The 22575-nt window shown below is 43.2% G+C and overlaps 1 protein-coding gene across 1 annotated transcript in view; it reads left to right on the top strand.

Moving 5' to 3' along the window:
* The window catches only part of BIRC6 (baculoviral IAP repeat containing 6), a 367036-nt gene that overhangs the window by 297287 nt on the left and 47174 nt on the right, over positions 1 to 22575 (top strand). The window contains 1 exon segment of the mRNA XM_038745922.1: positions 5462 to 5672. Coding sequence (XP_038601850.1) covers positions 5462 to 5672 — 211 coding nt within the window.

Genomic DNA, 22575 nt, shown 5'->3' with positions numbered 1-22575 from the left:
CGATTCTCGAATGATTGCCTCTAGGACTTGGGATGATGCTTGAAATCTCTCAGTTGCCGAGTTTCCCAGGGGGACGGCGGTGAATTTTGGCATCGCCATCCCACGTCTCTGGATTCATTCTCCACTGCAGCAGCATAGACTCAGTCGTACACGATCGAGCCCACTCCGCATCCACATGATTTTATCCAGTTGGTGACCCGGAGCAGATGGTCAGAGACTGGCCGACCATACCGTTAGAAGTGGTCTCGGAGTCTTAATGAGCTTCTCGGGACAGCCACACTTACAAATCCCCCCCCATCTTACCTCCTTCCCCCCCCATTTTACCTCCTTCCCTTCCCCACAGCACCTGTATATACGTATATATATTTGTACATATTTATCACTCTATTTATTTTGCTTGTACATATCTATTCTATTTATTTTATTTTGTTAGTATGTTTGGTTTTGTTCTCTGTCTCCCCCTTTTAGACTGTGAGCCCACTGTTGGGTAGGGACTGTCTCTATATGTTGCCAATTTGTACTTCCCAAGGGCTTAGTACAGGGCTCTGCACACCGTAAGCGCTCAATAAATACGATTGATGATGAAAGCAGAATCCAAACTGCAGATCTGCCAGTGAAATCAATTGCTTTCGTAGAGTCTTTGAAAACCACGTGTGGGGATTTTGGTGCCGCTCGCTGTGGTCTTCCCCTACCTGATGCTGCAGAGAAAGCAATCCATTAAAATATTCCATCGGCCCGCTTTTAAATGGTTATATTCTAGGGCGGGTTGTAAATTCCCATTTGATCGTAAGGCCTTTGAGGCAGAGATTGTGTCTTATTCTTCAGTTGCATATTCTCTCAAGAACTTCCTGCAGTTCTCTGGACCCAGGAGGTACTCAGTAAATACTGAGTGTAATATTCAGCGCTTAGAACAGTGCTTTGCACATAGTAAGCGCTTAATAAATGCCATTATTATTATTATTACTGGTGATGGAACGGATAAGCGTTTTTGAAATTGTGTTGCTATTGCTGTGGCAAAATGAAGATGACTAGCATTTCACCCAAAATGTTTCATGGGTACTGACACAGTTATCATCCTGAAGATTGAGAAAACATGGCATGCATTTATGCTGCCGCGACTTTGCTCAGGAGGGAAATAGCCTGGCGTAGCGGTTTGTTTTTGGGTTCGAATCCCTGCTCTGTTGTTGGTCTGCCCTGTGATCTTGGGCAAGTCGCTTAATTTTGCTCTGCCTCAGTTACCTCATCTGTAAAATGGAGATTTAAGACTGTGAGCCCTGCGTGGGACATGGACTGTGAACCTGATGAGTTCGTATCCACCCAGCACTTAGTACAGTGACTGGCGCATAGTAAGCACTTAACAAATGCCATTTCAAAAAGGCCGGAGGAAAGGCAAACTAAAGAGCAATAAACGTTTATGGTGTGTCAGAATGAAACTTTATAAATACGCTCCACCTGGCTTCGAGTTCCCCTTTTAATAAGAATTGTCCATCACTCTACTTTGGCTGGAGAAAGCAAGATTCTTTTTTTTTTCCGTAGTGTAATTCATTTGCAAATGCTTACAGCTAGTAAATGGGTTTTCTCTGCAGTCCTGTGGAAGTAGTGAGGCTTTATGAACAGAGGAAGTAGCTGAATAAAGCATTTATAATTTATAAGGACTACAGAAATGATGAAATGTTTCCGCAGATATTATACTCATGCCGTGAATTCATTCCTGAAGGGTAAGCCAGAATAAGGGGAAAACAACCATTCTGTTCTCTAAATCTTTTGAAGTCAAAAATGTAGTAACGTCGTTGGTAAATCATGGTGACAAATAAGTGTTCCTTTTCATCACGCAACTCTATCGTGAATTTTATCAGTAAGCCATATACACTCTGTCAGCCTTGATTAGTTGCCTGATGTTAAACATGATGTGACAGAATCTTCATTTAATTTGATTATTTTCTGCCATAAACTCAGCTAATTGAATTTAGATTAATGCATATGTTCTGAAATGATGGGCTGCATATGAAGTATTTTTCCTGACACATATATGGGGATTGGAGTAAAAGAGAAAAATAGAAGCTGATATAGCTGGAAATTGAAACAAAGCAGTTCACTTTTCCTTGGGAATATCTGTGTTCATTGTTTCAAATAGTAAAATGAATAGGCAGGTCCAGAAGTCACCATATGTCTTAATGTTTGCATGCACATAAAAGAATTGAAGAAAAATATTTCATTTTGAGGAAAGAGAAGATTGGGACTCAAATGAAAAAATATGAAAGTGCTGAGACTGTAAAGTGCCAAACAGTAGTGACCTGGATCTATATAAAAATTATGCATCGACGTCATGAGGTCTTTGTTATAGTAGTTCACAAAAGTATTCCTATAAGTATGTGACAGAAAAAATGTGATTTTAATGAAAAGGTAAGTTGCAGTTAATAGATTAAGACTGGGTATTAGTAGATGTAGCATTCTTAAGCAAACACATTACGCTAGAGACCTTTTTGATTGTCCATGGTCAGATTGCATTTTACAAAGACCGCTGATCCTTTGTTAAATAAAGAACTGGAGTTTCTTACGCCCCGTCGCTTTTAACTCCAGGAGACACTCTTTTTAAATTTATCACTAATGCTCACAAATTCAGTATCCTGCAGAATGGAGTTTTCACTTTAATCTTCATTTCTAGGCTCAGCCTTTCTCAATGTATGATGAGAGTTTTTCTGCCACATTTCAGTGTAATGGCATGTGTAATTATGGGTCAGATTTCATTATGGCCACCCCAAATCAGTATATGCAAATATATCTAATCTGGTGGAGAAGCTGCCACTGCCAAGTGAAAGAGGAAAGCTGACAGCCAGGGGACTCTGCTTTTTTGACGTCCCTTCCCTTAAAGGAAGAGTCCTGGATCAAGTTGGAGATTTCAACTTCACTCCAGGACCAGTGTCTGGATGTGAGGCTAACATTCCCTGTGGGGAAGTAGTTAGGGTTTGGTTCACTGCTGTTTTTAATTAGGCCTGCAAGTAACTCTGCCAGTGGAAGAGCTCTCGGAGTCTTAGTTTTTGAGAGGAAGCAGAGCTACTGTTGAGAATCAGTCTGGATCCCAGTGTGTATCCAGGGTCAAGAAAATGTGCTGGTAAGAGTAGTAGAAGAGATCAAGGAGTGAAAAGATGAATCACCTGGGTTCCCAGCCCCGCCACTTATGTACATCCCTTTAAACTTTGTTGCCTGCCCCTTTCCCCACCCCACTAGCAGTTTATTTTAATGGCAGCTTAAAATAAAATAAATGGCAGCTTCCCCTACTCCTTGAGGACGGGGATCCTGTCTGCAAATTATATTATGCTATCCTAAGCTTTTGGTCCCATGATCTGCCTAGAGGACGTCCTCAGTCAATACCATCAAATGATTGATGGAGGTAACGCACGCCTTGATATAGGCTGAATACCACTCAATATGCCTCAGCTCCCACTTTCTGGTTCCCTGGAACTGAAAGTATCCATAAAATCTTGCAGAAGAAAAAGAATGCTTGGCTGAGGAGCCTGCTCATCTCAGAAGATGGGCGGGGAGTGCTCAGAGAAGGGGAGGAAGCAGCATGGCATACTGGATAGAGCACGGGCCTGGGACTCAGGAGGTTGTGGGTTCTAGTTCCGACTCCCCCACCTGTCTCCTGTGTGGCCTTGGGCAAGTCACTTCGCTTCTCTGGGCCTCAGTTCCCTCATCTGTAAAATGGAGATCGAGACTGTGAGCCCCACGTGGGACAGGGACGGCGTCCAACCCTGATTTGCTTGTCTCCACCCCAGCGCTTAGTAGTACAGTGCCTGGCACAGGATAAGCGCTTAACCATTCATTCACAGTTATTCATTCATTCAATCATATTTATTGAGCGCTTACTGTGTGCAGAGCCCTGTACTAAGCGCTTGGAAAGTACAGTTCGGCAACACATAGAGACGGTCCCTATCCAACAGCGGGCTCACAGTCTAGAAGTTATTCATTATTGAAGTGGGGAGAGAGCTTCCTGAGTGAGTGAGGGCCTGTCAGCACCAAGTCTAGTGTAGGAGCTGGGATTGGGATGATCCGTCCTGGCCACCAGCCTCGCCCCGGTAACCACCTGGAGCCACTTTATTCCGGAGGGCCGGGGAGGAGTGTCTGGCACCTGGAGGTCGGCAACGGGCCCTGAACCACCTGGTCTGCCATGGGGGGTGTCCTTTGTTGCCCAGATTGGAGCAGCTCTGGGGGGGATTCTGCTGCCCTGGCTCAGAGGACAGGATCTGGCCAGACGGTCCGAATCAATCAATCAATCAATCGTATTTATTGAGCGCTTACTGTGTGCAGAGCACTGTACTAAGCGCTTGGGAAGTACAAGTTGGCAACATGTAGAGACAGTCCCTACCCAACAGTGGGCTCACCGTCTAAAACCCTGTCTAAAGTCTAAAGCCTTCCAGGAGGGCTCGGGTTAACAGATTTGAAAGAGGAAATTCTTTACCTTGCTGTTGCTTGTCTAGGATCCTAGCATTGAAGGATGCTATTTCATTTTTTTAGAATCGGCACTACAGTTATTATCTCTTGCTAACTACTGATAGTTTGTACTGTTTAAAACCCACAGCTCTGTGCCATATCTGATTACCTTGTATCTACCCCAGCGCTTAGAACAGTGCTTGGTACATAGTAAGCGCTTAACAAATTTAGACTGTAAGCCCACTGTTGGGTAGGGACTGTCTCTATATGTTGCCAACTTGTACTTCGCAAGCGCTTAGTACAGTGCTCTGCACCCAGCAAGTGCTCAATAAATACGATTGATTGATTGATTGATTAACAAATACCATCATTGTTGTTATTATTTATCTTAGCAGAGGTGATCGTAAGTTTTTTTTTTTTTTCCTTGAACCCGGTACATTGTCTTTAATATTAGGTACAGTGGAATGTGCCAGGTATTGAATGACTTGCCTTTTCCAATAATATATGTAAGGAAAAAGAAATAGCGTGTTATTTGCAATTTTTTGCGATTCCAGTAGAGAAGCAGCATGGCCTAGTGGGTAGAGCAAGGGCCCGGGAGCCATGGGTTGTAATCCTGGCTTCGCCACTTGTCTGTTGTGTGACCTTGGGCAAGTCATTTAACTTTCTAGACTGTGAGCCCACTATTGGGTAGGGCCCGTCTCTATATGTTGCCAACTTGTACTTCCCAAGTGCTTAGTACAGTGCTCTGCACACAGTAAGCGCTCAATAAATACGATTGATTGATTCTCTGAGCCTCAGTTCCCTCATCTGTAAAAATGGGGATTAAGATTGCGAGCCCTATGTGGGACAGGGACTGTGTCCACCCCGATTATCTTGTACCTAGAACAGTGCCTGGCATATAATAAGTGCTTAACAAATGCCATTATTGTTACCATTATTAATATCAATATTGTTGTTGTTGCTGTCACTCTTTTTTTGATAGTAGGAGTGATAGAGATTACATACTTAGGTTGTTTTCTTCTTCCTTTAGTTCTGGATATGGCCAGACATGTCCCGCTGTACAGAGCACTGTTGGAATTGCTCCGCGCCATCGCATCGTGCCCGTCCATGGTGCCCCTGCTGCTGCCACTTTCAACTGAACACGGTGACGAGGAGGAGGAACAGTCAGAATCTCAGGCGTCCGTTGGTACTTTATTAGCCAAAATGAAGACCTGTGTGGATACTTACACCAACCGATTGAGGTACAGTTGAATGGATTGTATTTTCTCCTTGTCTCTCTGGATTTCCAGAACTCTATTTTGCTCTTTACTTCTGGGTTTGTTAAGCCAAAGTGAATTTTGGTAATGCTTGCTGTTGTTCAATTAGTACTTCCCAAGTGAAATTCTTTACCTTGCTGTTGCTGGTCTAGGATCCTGCACATTCCAAGCATTGAAGGATGCTATTTCATTTTTTTAGAATCGGCACTACAGTTATTATCTCTTGCTAACTACTGATAGTTTGTACTGTTTAAAACCCACAGCTCTGTGCCATATCTGATTACCTTGTATCTACCCCAGCTCTTAGAACAGTGCTTGGTACATAGTAAGCGCTTAACAAATTTAGACTGTGAGCCCACTGTTGGGTAGGGATTGTCTCTATATGTTGCCAACTTGTACTTCCCAAGGGCTTAGTACAGTGCTCTGCACACAGTAAGCGCTCAATAATTACGACTGAATGAATGAATTAGTGTTCCACCGCAAATTACCATGCATTCAGAATATTGGATGAGTTTAAGCTTCTTCCAGTTGACTTTTGTCTTAGGAGGGGTTAAATTTTAAGTTGACGTGGCCCTTTAAATGTTGTCCTCTATACTAGATTTTTCTTAGTTCTTTGTTGGCTTGTCATCTAGGTTACCAATACTTGGAACCTAGAAATGTTTTCCCCTGTTTTCAGTCATTAGATTGTAGGAAAATTGACTTTAAAGCTGGTTGCCTCTGTCAATCTTGTTTTGAGAACATTCTTTCCAACGTAGCTGCCAATCCCACATCTGTTTTCTTCCCCTCCTGGGATCTGCTTCTGACAGAGGGTCGGAGGTGAGTAATCCAAGCAGGCCGTAGATAGTATCAGTGCTAAAGTTGGAGGAATTCTCTGCGCACAGTAAGCGCTCAATACAGTGCTTTGCACAGAGTAAGCGCTTAATAAATGCCTTCATTATTGTTATTAATAAATACCATTGATTGGTTGATTGATTGACCCAGCCCACAGATAGGATTGCTTGATTGAAGCAGCAATATTCTTGCAGGGATGAAGAGGATCCCTAAGCCCTGGTATGGAGACTCAGTCATATTTATTGAGCGCTTACTGTGTGCCAAGCACTGAACTAAGCACTTGGCCCGTTGTTGGGTAGGGCCCATCTCTATAAGTTGCCAATTTGTACTTCCCAAGTGCTTAGTACAGTGCCCTGCACACAGTAAGCGCTCAATAAATGTGATTGAATGAATGAATGAGAGTACAGCATAACAATAAACAGAAATAATCCCTGCCCACAATGAGTTTACAGTCTAGAGGGGGAACATTGTCCATTCCCTCAGCAAAGAACAAACAGCGAATGATATTGGAACTTAAACCTAAGTAAAAACAATGTGAAGAGCACTGTGCTAGGCACTTGGGAAATTATCATAATAACAAACAGCGAATGATATTGGAACTTAAACCTAAGTAAAAACAATGTGAAGAGCACTGTGCTAGGCACTTGGGAAATTATCATAGTTACTAGATGTGATCCCTGCCTTCAGTGAGTTTTCAGTCTTCCAGGGAAGATAGGCAAAGTATAATAATTGTGCTATTTCTTAAGCACTTACTATGTGCCAAACACTGTTCTAAGCACGGGGGCAGATACAAGATAATCAGATTGGACACAGTCCCTGTCCCACATGGGGCTCACAGTCTGAATCTCCATTTTACAAATGACATAACAGACCTAGAGAAATGAAGTGACTTTCCCAAGGTCACACAGCAGACATATGGTAGGGCTGGGGTTAGAATTTAGGTCTTGCAACTCCCAGGCACTCTAATAACCTCCAGGGTGAATACAAACAAATCAGGTAGGACACAGTCCCTGTCCCCCATGGGACTCACAGTCTTAATCCCCATTTTACAGATGAGGTAACTGGGACACAGAGAAGTGAAGTGACTTTCCCAAGGTCACAGAGCAGACAAATGGTGGGCCCAGATTAAAACTCGAGGCCTTCTGACCCCGAGGCCTGCGCTCTATCTAGTAGGCCACGCTGCTTCATGGTGTTAAAGGTGATATGAGTATGTATCACAAAGTGGTTGTCACGAAGTGCAGGAGGGGTTGTTGGTGAGATATTAACAGGGGAAAGGAGAATTAATCAAGGAAGGGCCAGATGGAGAAGCAGCGTGGCTCAGTGGAAAGAGCCCGGGTTTTGGAGTCAGAGGTCATGGGTTCAAATTCTGGCTCCGCCAATTGTCAGCCGGGTGACTCTGGGCAAGTCACTTCACTTCTCTGTGTCCCAGTCACCTCATCTGTAAAATGGGGATTAAGACTGTGAGCCCCAAGTGGGACAACCTGATCACTTTGTAACCTCCCCAGCGCTTAGAACAGTGCTTTGCGCATAGTAAGTGCTTAAGAAATACCATTATTATTATTATTATTATTATTATTATTATTATTATTATTACATGTGACCAGATTTGGAGGCTTATGGAAATTCAAGGAGAAGTGTTTCAGACTGCAGTAGTCTCATTACAGTGATATATAAGCAACTTTCTCAGTGTGTGTGTGTGTGTGTTTTATTAAGACAGCAACCAGTATAGTAAATCCCCTTTCCTAAGGAGCACTACAGTAAACCAGGATAATTAAGGTCACTCAATCATATTTATTGAGCACTTACTATGTGCAAAGCACTATACTAAGCATTTGGTAATAATAATAATCACTTGGTAGAGTACAGTATAATGATATAACAGGTGCATTTCCTGCCTACAAGAAGTCGACAGTCTAGATGGGGAGATATACATTAATATTCATTCATTCAATCATTTATTGAGCGCTTACTGTGTGCGGAGCACTGTACTAAGCGCTTGGGAAGTACAAGTTGGTAACATACAGAGACGGTCCCTACCCAGTAGCGGGCTCACAGTCAGTTGGTAACATATAGAGATGGTCCCGACCTAATAGCGGGCTCACAGTCTAGAAGGGGGAGACAGACAACAAAACAACACATATTAACAAAATAAAATAAATAGAATATTAAATATGTACAAGTAAAATAAATAGAGTAATAAATCTGTACAGATATATATACAGGTGCTGTGGGGAGGGGAAGGAGGTAGGGCAGGGGGAATGGGGAGGGGGAGGAGGGGGAGAGGAAGTAGGGGGTTCAGTGTGGGAAGGCCTCCTGGAGGAGGTGAGCTCGCAGTAGGGCTTTGAAGGGAGGAAGAGAGCTACTTTGGCGGATGTTTGGAGGGAGGGCATTCCAGGCCCGGGGGATGATGTGGGCCGGGGGTCGATGGCGGGACAGGCGAGAACGAGGCCCAGTGAGGAGGTTAGCGGCGGCAGAGGAGCGGAGGGTGCGGGCTGGGCTGGAGAAGGACAGAAGGGAGGTGAGGTAGGAGGGAGTGAGGTGATGGAGAGCATTGAAGTCGAGAGTGAGGAGTTTTTCCCTGATGTGTAGGTTGATTGGTAGCCACTGGAGACTTTTGAGGAGGGGAGTAACATGCCCAGAGAGTTTCTGGACAAAGATGATCCGGGCAGCAGCGTGAAGTATAGATTGAAGTGTTCACTTCAATAACTTCGTTCTCGCCTGTCCCGCCGTCGACCCCCGGCCCACATCATCCCCCGGGCCTGGAATGCCCTCCCTCTGCCCATCCGCCAAGCCAGCTCTCTTTCTCCCTTCAAGGCCCTACTGAGAGCTCACCTCCTCCAGGAGGCCTTCCCACACTGAGCCCCCTCCTTCCTCTCCCCCTCCCCCCCCATCGCCCCACCTTACCTCCTTCCCTACCCCACAGCACCTGTATATATGTATATATGTTTGTACGTATTTATTACTCTATTTATTTATTTTACTTGTACATATCTATTCTATTTATTTTATTTTGTTAATGTGTTTTGTTTTGTTCTCTGTCTCCCCCTTCTAGACTGTGAGCCCACTGTTGGGTAAGGACCGTCTCTATATGTTGCCAACTTCTACTTCCCAAGTGCTTAGTACAGTGCTCTGCACACAGTAAGCGCTCAATAAATACGATTGATTGATTGGAGACAGAAGGATGGGAGATCAGAGAGGAGACTGATGCAGTAATCCAGTTGGGATAGGATGAGGATAATATAAATAAATACAATTACAGATATGTACCTAAGTGATGTGCGGTGGTATACAACTGATCGTAAAATTAAGACACTAAAATCCTCCTTGAACTGTAATTACGTATACATTTGGCACAGAAACAAGAAGGATTTTAGTGTCTTAATTTTACGATGTGTACGTAATTGCAGTTCATTTTTTGAAATTGCATATTTTGCCTCGGATTCCTGAGATTTGCAGAGAGTTATGGTATCACCTAACATTCCATAATCACGATTTACCAGATAGTTATTCCCACATCCATGAACCTTGAACACAAGTTGAACACTAGAGGCTGTTGCTAAAAAGCAACTTTCTAAATATGCTACCCATGGGAAAATAAATTCATGTTCACGGAACTTGTATAGCAAAACTGCCTGGTTTATCCGCTACGTTCATAAGAGCAACACTTTCTTAGAAATCTTTGTCAAGGTAATAAACTGAGTTATTACATTACTCACTCTCAAAAAGCCTCAAATGCGTGACCAAACCCTAGGAATTATTTCTGAAGCCTAGATTAATCGGAGTTGGCCGGTCTTTTGCAGAGAAGCCAAGGGTGAATAAGAGAATCTTTCAGTTTGTATCTTTCAGGAAACAGAAGTAAGACTACCAACAGAGTTTGCTCAGAAAACTTTTCTATAATTCTGTCTTTTATTGAGTGCAGAGGAGGGGCTAAGTGCTGGAGGGGAAAAATAGGATATAAAGTCAGACACAGTCCCTATCCAACATGGGCGTTTGCAATCTCTCAGTGGTATTCATTGCGCGCTATACTAAATTCTTGGGAAGAGTACAGTACAATAGGTAAATATAATCCTTGCCCACAAGGAGCTTACAGATTAGAAAGGGAGATAGACATTAAAATAAATTCCAGATGGGGAAATGAGAGGATTATTTAGGCTATATAAGGTTACATGTGAAATTATAAATACAAGAGTATAACGCTAGACTGTAAACTCTTTGTCCGACTCTCTATCTGGACTGTAAGGTCCCTGTGGGCAGGGAATCAGAAAGACCTGGGTCCTTATCCATGTGTCTGCTATGTGACCTTGAGCAAGTCATAACTTCTCTGTGCCTGAGTTATCTGTAAAATGGGAATGAAGACTGTGATCCCCACGTGGGACTGTGTCCAACATGATATCTTTGTATCTACCCCAGTACTTAGAACAGAGCATGGCACATAGTAAGCACTTAACAAATGCCATTAAAAGAAAGTTTCTGCTAATCCTATTGTATTGTACTTTCCCAAGTGGTTAGTACAGTGCTCTGCACATAGTAAGTACTCAGTAAATAGCATTGATTGATTACGGGGGGAACCTGTCTACCAACTCTGTTGCATTGTAATAAATAATAACAAATGGTATTCTTTTTAAAAACGCCTCCCCTTTTAATCAATCAATCAATCGTACTTATTGAGCACTTACTGTGTGCAGAGCACTGTACTAAGCGCTTGGGAAGCACAAGTTGGCAAGATATAGAGACAGTCCCTACCCAACAGTGGGCTCACAGTCTAGAAGGGGGAGACAGAGAACAAAACCAAACATACTAACAAAATAAAATAAATAGAATAGATATGTACAAGTAAAATAAATAAATAAATAAATAGAGTTATAAATAGAGTTTTAATTGAGATAGACAGAATCCACTATAGCCCAGTGTTCGTGAATATGATGTTGTGGTGGTTATTCACAACTTAGGAACTGTGGGTCTATTAAAAATTTAGAGATTTATATTAATTGTAACAGCAGATTGAGTGCTGGCTATTAATGAACATTATCGATGAAAATAGATTGGAAACAAAATCAGTCCGTACAACAAAAAGTAAAAGATTAGAGTGTGCTGTTATTCATTCAGTCATGTTTTATTGAGCGCTTACTGCGTGCAGAGCACTGTACTAAGCGCTTGGGAAGTACAAGTCAGCAACATATAGAGACGGTCCCTACCCAACAACGGGCTCAAATTCAACATTGTTAAATTTACACTGAGCACGATCCAATTTACCTCCAAAATTTCAGCATAGGCGAATAAGTATCAGTACTGCCATCACAAATTAAATTTTCCTTGGGAGATGTATTGTCATTCATTATTCATTTGGCACAGTGTTAAAATAAGGATGTCATCTGGCCCATACGAACTTAAGACTTTTAAATTAGTGTGCATTTTGCTGTCTCTTCTAATGGTGTACTGTCAAAATGCGGGTAAATTTTCCATAAAATGTCAGTATTTTAAACTTGACCTGTCAATCTTACTTCTTTTTTTTTTTGACATTTATTCAAGTGCAGCGTTCTGAATTATTTTCCAGTTTGGTTTTCTCTCCACTTTCCCTCTATCTCTAAGAAATCATGAGTGGGAAATTAGTCTGATAATCCCAGATCCCGGCGGCATCATTTTTTTGTTTTGTTAGAGAAGTAGCACGGCCTAGTGGAAAGAACACAGGCTTGGGCGTCGGAGGACCTGGGTTCTAATTTTGACTCTTCCTCTTGCCTGCCGGGCAACCCTGGGCACCTCACTCACTTTTACTGAGCCTTAGTCACCTTACCTGTAAAATGGGGATAAGATGTCTGCTCTTCTCACTCAGTAAACTGAGCTCCATGTGAGGACAGGGACTGTAACGTGATTAACTTTTATCTACCCCAGCATCAATACAGTGCTTGGCACTGTAAACATGGAAAAAATGCCATTATTATTATCATCATCATTTATTATTATTATTATTATTATAAGAAGCAGCATGACCTACATGGACCTGTGTAAGCATATAAAAAGTAACATTATCAGCATTTATTATTATTATTATTATTATAATTATTATTGTTATAAGAAGCAGTATGGACTAGTGGAAAGAACATGGGCCTGTGAGTTAGACAACCTGGGTTCTCATCCCGGCTCTGCCACTTACCTGCTGTGTGACCATGGGTGAGTCACTTCACTTTGCTGTGCCCCCATTCCCTTACCTGCAAAATGGGAATTTAACACCTATTGTCCCTCCTACTTAAGACTGTGAGCCCCGTGATGGACCTGATTATCTGGACCTGATTATCTCGTATCTGCTCCAGTGCTTAATACAGCACTTGTTACATATTAAGTGCTTAACAGATACTATCATTATCCAAACAAATTGTCGATTTGAGAGCAATCCCACCAATTTTTGTACTTAACAGTGATGCAGTTAATAAAAGCAGGATCACGGTTAGGAAAGCTAAATAAGCATTCGTCTAATTTAAATTCAATAGCCTGGAAAATATTAACTTGCTCTGCATTTTTAGTAGATTCCAGGGGAACATTCTCATTAAACTTTTCTCCATAATTAGTGTGCAGAAGATCTACCTTCCGTAGAGGCTGCTCTGCTCTGAATTTTGAATCGAATATAGTTCCCTATCCAGCATCCTTTTCTTGCATAACGACTGCAGGATCCCTTGGGCCGTCTGTCCCTGCCCACAGAATTCTTTCTTTGAGTCCCAGTTTTTGTGACTAAAAAACATCTTACTGTCCTTCAGGGATTCTATTCAACGGGGTTTGAGTGATTTTTGTGCCTGATCGCTAGTATTTCTGCTATGTATCTTAATGATTTCTCTCTCCGCCCGCTTTGCTGTATTAAATGCTTACTCTGTGGGGCTGGAAAGAACACCAAATTTGAGGACACTAGCCTCCAACAAGCTAGTTGCTCTAATCTTCTGTCAAAGTGCATTTGTATAGTACTGAGAAATCATTTTCCAAGAGATATGAAAACCTGATCATTAAAGATTTGGACTCCTTCCCTTCCTACCAGAAAGCCAAGATTGGATTCTGACGTTATTGCTCTTGTGTCTGTTTATAAGACCTTTAGGAAAAGATGCATTTATTTGACATTCATGTCTCTGAGTAGTTCATATGAAATGTTGACTGTAAGGTGCCAAAGAATACAGATCTGTGGGGCTCAAATTCATATTGAAACTATTTTTCACGGGTCTCTGGATTTTGAACTTGCTGAAATAGTCGAATGCTTTCCATAGTATACGGTGATGTGTTCCAACCCATCGCTCTCGGTTCATTCCTCAATTGTTTTTTGAACTAACCTGCTCTTAGTGCTGACCAAAGTCCGGGTTTGTTTTGAACGTGTACATGAATGCAGTAAGTATCCACTCTGCCAGCCTATGTACCATCTCTTGGGTACTTTTGTTTGCTTAGTAAAGACAATATCACATAAATTTTAAACTCCCTACTTCCCTGTACACATTAATAATGCTTCAGAGGTCCAGAAAGGAATGTGAAGGAAATGATTGCATCTTTTTCAAAAAAAATCCTGCACGTACCTGTTTTGACTAGAATTTTAACAGGTCGGAAGAGCAACCTGCAAAATAAAAAATTATATATTTGTCCCAGCATATTCCATAGTAGGATTATCTATTCCAAAAGATTTTTATATTTGAAAAATGGAGTGGGTCACTCTTCATTTTGCTAGTCTTTCTCGGGCCAGCTAAGATTAGAGCAGCCTTTCTGTGGACAGTCTTCTCAAATGATGAAACCAGACATGAAGAAGAAACCCACCAGGAATTATATTTCTTTCATTTTTAAAGTCCTTGAAATCAATCAGTTTAGCTCTCACAACTAAACTAGAAATGCACGTAAGGAAACAGAGGTATTCAAGTAAAATAAACGAGTCCAAGATGTACGGTCAGCTTTCAGTTTCTCAATTATTAGAGCATAATGCTGATACATTACAGTGGGAAAAGTGCCTAGTCCAGTCCAGTAGAATTGGAGAGATCAGATATTTCACTTTCAAAGATGAAAGCTTATCAAGATGTTGGCAATTTGTTGAATCCCTTTTCATCTTGGACTCCACTAAAACAGGGTACTCTTCACACTTTCCAAGTCCTGGAAATCTATTACTACTAAATAAATCCTTTGTTATTCCTAAACTATGCCATAACGTAATAACATTTGCAAAACTGATCTTATTATAACTGCAAGGTGTTACATGATTAGTACTCAGTGATGCCTTCATTCTCTGTTGCACAGCAACATGGTTTTGGTGAAAATATCAAAGATTTGCGGATATTCAGTTCTAGGTGACTGGTTTCCTCTTTAAAATTAGCTTCCTTGTTCATGGTATTCAACCCCTTATAGACCACTGAACTGTACTAACTGAAGGAGGCAACTCAGGACGTGATTCCTCCAGCTCTGCAGACCCAATCTAAGTTCTCTTCGAACTAGTTGATAAGATTAACTGTTTAAAGTTAGCTCACAACTTTGTTGATGTAGCCGAGTGCAAAATAGAATCTAACTGATTCTACAGCCCTATGTTGCATGTCTGATAATATTAAGGTGTAGACTTACTTTCCGTTAAAGACACAACTATATATTGGATTGTGACCGTCCATCCAAATCTTTAACTCCAAGGGACCCAGAGTAGAAGCCTCCTTTAATCCATTCATTCAGTCAGTCATATTTATTGAGCGCTTACTATGTGCAGAGCACAGGACTAAGCGCTTGGGGAGTCCAAATTGGCAGCATATAGAGACGGTACCTACCCAATGGGCTCACAGTCTAGAAGGGGGAGACAGACAACAAAACAAAATAAGTAGGCATCGATAGCATCATAACAGATAAACAGAATTACAGATATATGCACAGTCTAGATCAGAGGGAGGAAGTTCCAGGTACGGGCGAGAGGTCAGCGGTGAGATAGAGCTATAGTGAGTAACGTGTTTTGTTTTGTTGCCTATCTCCCCCTTGTAGACTGTGAGCCCGTTGTTGGGTAGAGACCGTCTCTATATGTTGCCAACTTGTGCTTCCCAAGCGCTTAGTACAGTGCTCTGTGCACAGTAAGCGCTCAATAAATATGAATGAATTAATTAATTAGAGGAGTGAAGTGTGCTGGACTGGTAGGAGAGAAGCGAGGTGAGATGAGTGCTTTAAAGCTGATGGTTAGGAGTTTCTGTTATCTATTGTAATGTCTGACTCCCCCTCTAAACCGGTAAACTTCTTTGAGGCAGAGATCACATCTCCCAACTCTGTCATATTTTCCCAAGTGCTTAGTTCAGTGCTCTACACACACAGCACTCAATAAATGCCACTGGTGATTATGTTTTCCTACTAGGATAAGAATATATTGCTGTGACTTTGCTAGCAACGTCAGACAATGTGTATTCAGTCCTCTTGTTTTCCTGGGGGAGTTTATCCCCCGGAGTTTATTCTCCAGTCGTTCATTCTCAGTCTCTTTTGCAGGCTCCTCCTCCCCCTCCCATCCCCTTATTGTAAGGGTTCCTCAAGGTTCAGTGCTTGGTCCCCTTCTGTTCTCAATCTACACTCACTCCCTTGGTGACCTCATTCGCTCCCACGGCTTCAACTATCATCTCTACGCTGATGACACCCAAACCTACATCTCTGCCCCTGCTCTCTCTCCCTTCCTTCAGGCTCGCGTTTCCTCCTGCCTTCAGGACATCTCCATCTGCATGTCTGCCTGCCACCTAAAACTCAACATGTCCAAGACTGAGCTCCTTGTCTTCCCTCCCAAATCCTGCCCTCTCCCTGACTTTCCCATCGCTGTTGATGGCACTACCATCCTTCCCGTCTCACAAGCCCGCAACCTTGGTGTCATCCTCGACTCCGCTCTCTCGTTCCTCTCACATCCAAGCCGTCACCAAATCCTGCCGGTCTCACCTCCGCAACATTGCCAAGATCCACCCTTTCCTCTCCATCCAAACCACTACCCTGCTTGTTCAAGCTCTCATCCTATCCCGTCTGAATTACTGTATCAGTCTCCTCTCCGATCTCCCATCCTCCTGTCTCTCCCCTCTTCAATCCATACTTCCCGCTGCTGCCCAGATCGTCTTTGTGCAGAAAGGCTCTGGGCATGTTACTCCCCTCCTCAAAAATCTCCAGTGGCTACCAATCAACCTACGCATCAGGCAGAAACTCCTCACCCTGGGCTTCAAGGCTGTCCATCCCCTCGCCCCCTCCTACCTCACCTCCCTTCTGTCCTTCTCCAGCCCAGCCCACACCCTCCGCTCCTCTGCCGCTAATCTCCTCACCGGGCCTCGTTCTCGCCTGTCCCGCCGTCGACCCCCGGCCCACGTCATCCCCCGGGCCTGGAATGCCCTCCCTCTGCCCATCCGCCAAGCTAGCTCTCTTCCTCCCTTAAAGGACCTACTGAGAGCTCACCTCCTCCAGGAGGCCTTCCCAGACTGAGCCCCCTCCTTCCTCTCCCCCTCCTCTCCCTCTCCATCCTCCCCCTTACCTCCTTTCCCTCCCCACAGCACCTGTATATATGTATATATGTTTGTATGGATTTATTACTCTATTTATTTTATTTGCACATATTTATTCTATTTATTTTATTTTGTTAATATTTTTTGTCTCTGTCTCCCCCTTCTAGACTGTGAGCCCACTGTTGGGTAGGGACCGTCTCTGTATGTTGCCAACTTGTAATTCCCAAGCGCTTAGTACAGTACTCTGCACACAGCGCTCAATAAATACGATTGATTGATTGCCAGCTTGGATATATAAAGACTTTTTTCTATCAAGTGGTCCGAGGCCCGTGATACATGTGCCTTCTTCCAAATTAGCAGAATTAATTTCCAGATCTCCTTTAGGGAGATCTGGAAAAAGTTCACAAATACTCCACCACCCTTAAAACAGAGCTTCACGAGTTTGCTTGTATCAGTCTGGCAAGCCGTGGTCACTATTCTGACCCTGAAAGGGGTAGGGCGTGAATTTAGGGCTAATGGAGTGAAAAAATGCATTTTGTCCTTCGGTTTTTACTGTCTCATTGGTGGTTTCAAACTATAAAACTAACCTCAGGTATTCCTCTATAACCCACAATTTTGTACCAAGCTGAGGCAAATTTGAATTCCTCCATTTGATAAATGGGTATAGGTTGTTGAAATCTTAAGTCACTGTTTTTAATTTGTTCCAGAGGGAGAAAATTTTCCGATCAATGGCTCTTTCATATGCATTTCGAACATCTGGGAAAGATCTTTGAAATAGAGGCAGTGACCACTTTCAATATTGTAAAATCGTATTCGTATTGTGAAAGCCCTACTTGGATTTGTTGGGTCAAAGGTTTTTTTCACTGTGCATTACTAGCAGTGGCAAATTTGGTGGGCTGGAACTTTGGTGTTTTTATTCTGCCAGAGAATGACTTTGGGAACTTGGGCAAACAATGAAATTCAGTTTGCTGCTTCAGTTTGGTTGCCTGTAAAAAAAGCCACAGACAGGAAGCTGACTACACTAGTCAAAAAATTGACCTGAGTTCCTGATTGATTCATGTGGCTTCCCTTGGTGGTTAATTAGTTGCATGACTATCTTTCACATGACTGTGTTTGTGCGTACATGTGTGCATGTGGTTACACACACACACACACACACACACAAACTCTCTCTCTCTCTCTCTCTCTCTCTCTCTCTCTCTCTCTCTCTCTCTCTCATGCTTCCAAGTAGCAGCTCTATTTCTGGGGTCCTATAAAATAAAACCAAGCCTTCACAGTGTCTTCGTAAAATGCATTTAAAAGCAATATTAAACCGATATTCAGCCCCAATGAATATCCAGATCTATTTTTTTTAAGTCCTCTAAGAAAATAGAAACCGAATTAGGAAACAGTTTGCCACCTGTAAAATCAATCTGGGATTCTCACATTGTGCAGCAGATGCAACTGTCAAGCCTTTGTTGTTTGTAATGACATTCAAAGGTAAGGCTCAGCTGTAATTAGAGATGCCGTGGCCCTTTTCACAGTGCCCCGTTCCTGGGCAGCTACCAATTTCTGTGATTACATTCTGAGCCCGTTGTCGGGTAGGGATTGTCTCTGTTGCCGAATTGTACTTTCCAAGCGCTTAGTACAGTGCTCTGCACACAGTAAGCGCTCAATAAATACGACTGAATGAATTCTGCCTGCCTAAAATTCCACGTGTGATTTCAATTAAGATAGCTCATTGTGGGCAGAGAATTTGGCTACCAACTCTGCTGAATTATACCCTCCCAAGGGCTTAGTACAGGGCTCTGCACCCTTAAAAGTGCAGTAAAAGTGCTGTTGATTGATTGGTTGCTCTGCCTGACCTCTGGACACGGGGAAATTTGTGGTGAGTGGAATCAGCCCTCCAGTCCCCATTCCCTGGCGTTACCTTGCAGGCCTCTCTCGGCCTCGTTAGCCTGTTGAGGAGAGGTGAGCCCCTGATAAGAAGGGGCCCAAATATTCTGGAAGAGCATCCCACCTGCTCACCATGCACTCAGCGCTGGAAATCGGGGTGCTTTTCAGGGCACCCCCTCTCTTCCTGTACCTCCTCAAGGGCCAGATGTCTCTGAGTTGTCCTCCCCATTTCAGTTAGCGGGGGACGGCTGGCAAACGGCCTTGCCATCGAGACGGTTGGGCTGGTCACATTTTGCAACTAGTGTGGACTAAGGCGCTTTCAGCCCACTGTGTAGAAAACGCGTAGTGATAAAGAAATCACTTGACATTCATATTTTTTATGGTATTTGTTAAGCACTTACTAGGTGAGTTAGAGAAGCAGCGTGGTTCGGTGGAAAGAGGTCTTTCCATTCCACAGTGGAAAGAGGTCTGGCTTTGGAGTCAGAGGTCACGGGTTCAAATCCCGGCTCCGCCACTTGTCAGCTGTGTGACTTTGGGTAAGTCACTTAACTTCTCTGGGCCTCAGTTACCTCATCTGTAAAATAGGGATTGAGACTGTGAGCCCCCCGTGGGACAACCTGATCACCTTGTATCTCCTCAGCGCTTAGGATAACCTAATTAGGATAAACTAATTATCATGTACCTACCCCAGACCTTTCAACAGTGCTTTGCACATAGTAAGCGTTTAACAAATGCCATCATCATCACTATTATTATTATTATGTGCCAGGCACTGTTGAAAGCTCTGGGGTAGGTACACGATAATCAGGTTGGACACAGTCCCTATCCCACTTAGGGCTCACAGTCTTCACCCCCATTTTACAGATGAAGGAACTAAGGCACGGAGAAGTTAAGTGACTTGCCCAAGGTCACATAGCAGACAAGTGGCAGAGCTGGGATTAGAACCCATGACCTTCTGGCTCCCAGGCCTGTGCTGTAGCCACTCGGCCACGCTGCTTCTCCTCATTTTAAAATATGCTGCCAAAAAGTCATTGGATCTGCATCTGCATCTCTCAAGTGTAGACCCCATTCCCTAAATCTTGAAAGAAACCTGATTTGCTCTGTTACCAAAAAGACAGCCTCTTTTATCTGTGTGAGTTATTACCAGAATGCCCTTCCTTTTATTCCAGTTTCACATTCGGAGCAGAAAGAAAGCAAAAACTTAATGCTGCATGGACTTTTCAGTGTAGTTTTTATTAGCTCTACTAATTGTGTGGAGCAGTGAATTAGCTGCTGTGGGGCATCACAAAGGAGAAAACAAGACACACAGTTCCTGCTCTTGCCGACCAGTCAGTCTACTGGGGGAAGGGGGGAATCAAAAGTAGCCAAGTAATACAATAATCTAATAAGAAAGTGGACAATATAAGTAATTTGAGGTACAGGCAGGGTGAATGGATCATTCACAGAGAAAACCATGAGCCCTCTGTGGGGCAGGAAACAAGAGGGAGTGGAATGCTTGGCCAGGTGGGTCAATCATGGAAGAAAGAGGTTTAATTTTGATGGCGGAAAGGGGTGTATTGTGTGGGGCCTCTGCATGGCCGACCCCAAAAAAAGACATTCAGTGCTTAAGTTTCAAACATGTCCGTGTGAAGCCCATCAAAGATCATTCACAGTTTTTAATGAATCAGTCCTCCCCCCAAGTCCAGTATAGATGGAGAATGAAATTGCAGATCTCTGTACTTTCTTAGCTGTTGAGAAACCACAAAAGAGAAGTGAGTAGTTGGAAAAGACCTGTACAGATTCGCTAAAGCTTTTGACAGCAAGAGACGTAGCACTTCAATCAGTCAGTCATATTTATTGAGCAGGTACTGTGTGCCGTTTGGGAAAGTATTACTCTGTTTATCTTGTACATATCTATTCTATTTATTTTATTTTGTTAGTATGTTTGGTTTTATTCTCTGTCTCCCCCTTTTAGACTGTGAGCCCACTGTTGGGTAGGGACTGTCTCTATATGTTGCCGACTTGTACTTCCCAAGTGCTTAGTACAGTGAGCACACAGTAAGCGCTCAATAAATACGATTGATTGATTGATTGATTGAAACAGAGTTGGTAGACATGCTCCCTGTCCACAGGGCGCTTATAGTCTAGAAGGGAGGGAGAGAAACATTAAAATAAATTTGGGATATGTACATTAAGTGCTGTGGGACTGAGAGTAGAGTGAATGAAGGGTACAGATCCAAATGCAAAGGTGATGCAGAAGGGAGAGGGAGTAGGGGAAATGAGAACTTGGGAAAAGCTTCATGGAGGAGCTGTGATCTTAGTAAGGCTTTGAAAGTGTGGATATAAAGGGGGAGGGAGTCCCAAGCCAGAGGCGGGGAGGTGGGCGAGGAGTTGGTGGCGAGATAGGTGAGCTTGAGGTACAGTGAGTAGGTTGGTGTGAGAGGAGTGAAGTGAGCGTGCTGGATTATAGCAGAAAATCAGTGAGGTAAAATAGGATTAGGATTAGGGTTAGGGAGATTGAGTGCATCAAAGCCAGTAGTACGGAGTTTCAGTTTGATGTGGTGAATGAGTTATTCTCGGACTCCCCCTTGCACTGGCCAGCACCATTCTTGGTTGAGACAAGGTTTCAGCCCCCCAATTGCCATCTGCTCCATTTTCACCCTGTTCATTCAGTTCATCGAATGCTTGTTTTTTATGGTGTTTGTTAGGCACTTAGCCCGTTTGGGGGGGTACCCAACTCCCTCAAATGCAAATTGTATCTTGCTTTGCAACAACATCTTTTTATGGCAGTAATTCACAGAGAATTCAATCATTGGATGAATTGAAGCTTCCAGTAAACAAGCAAAGGTACCTCTCTCCAAATGTTCCCGGTCTCCTAGAACTCATTAAGAGTTGTATTCATAATTTATGGTCCTCCAGACCTAAAGCCTTTCCTCTTCTGGTTGCCTGACTGCCTTGATCAGTTTTGGTATTTGGCAACTTAGTCCGCTTATAGCCTCTAGTTGGGAATCTCAGTTTCATATGGGGGAGAGGAGATGTGGAAATGGGTGGGCCTGCCTTGCCACCATTAGAAATGATAATAATAATAATAATAATTAATAATGGTATTGGTTAAGCATTTACTATGGGCCAAGCACTTTACTAAAACCTGGCATTAGATACAAGATAAGCAGGTTGGATATAGTCCCTGTCCTAAATGGACCTCACACTTAAAGAGGAAAGAAGAGGTATTGAATCCCCATTTCAGAGATGAGGTAACTGAGGCACAGAGAAGTTAGGTGACTTGACCAAAACCACATGCCAGGCAGTTGGCAGCACCAGGGTTAGATCCCGGGTCCCCTGTCTCCCAGTGGCTGGATTGCGTAGATGATCTGAGGACCAGCGGCGAAGCCCCAAGTCAAATGAACATAAAGCCAAATGGAGAAGTTCGGAACCGATTCAGATGCCTGACCAGTACCCAACTAATCCCATTTGAAATCCTAGCAGCTATTCAGCTGCTTAACCAGCACTGATGATTTACCAGATTGGAAATGCAACTTCATGTGGACCATGGTTTTGCACGTAGCTTACTGGTGCTCGAATCCAGGACTGCAGCATTCATCAGCACGAAGCAGGGAGGCAGGCAGTGCCCCCCAGGAGGGAAGTCTGAGCAACTTTCGGTCCCACCTGGGCTACCGTTACATCCCTCCGGTTCCTGGTTCACACCGTGACACCTTTCGTTTGTTTTTCTTTTGTTTGTTTTGAGATCCAAGGTTCGACAC

Source organism: Tachyglossus aculeatus, chromosome 1 (genome assembly GCF_015852505.1).
Source record: "Tachyglossus aculeatus isolate mTacAcu1 chromosome 1, mTacAcu1.pri, whole genome shotgun sequence".
Taxonomy (NCBI): Eukaryota; Metazoa; Chordata; class Mammalia; order Monotremata; family Tachyglossidae; genus Tachyglossus; species Tachyglossus aculeatus.
This window is presented reverse-complemented; position numbering and strand designations above follow the sequence as displayed.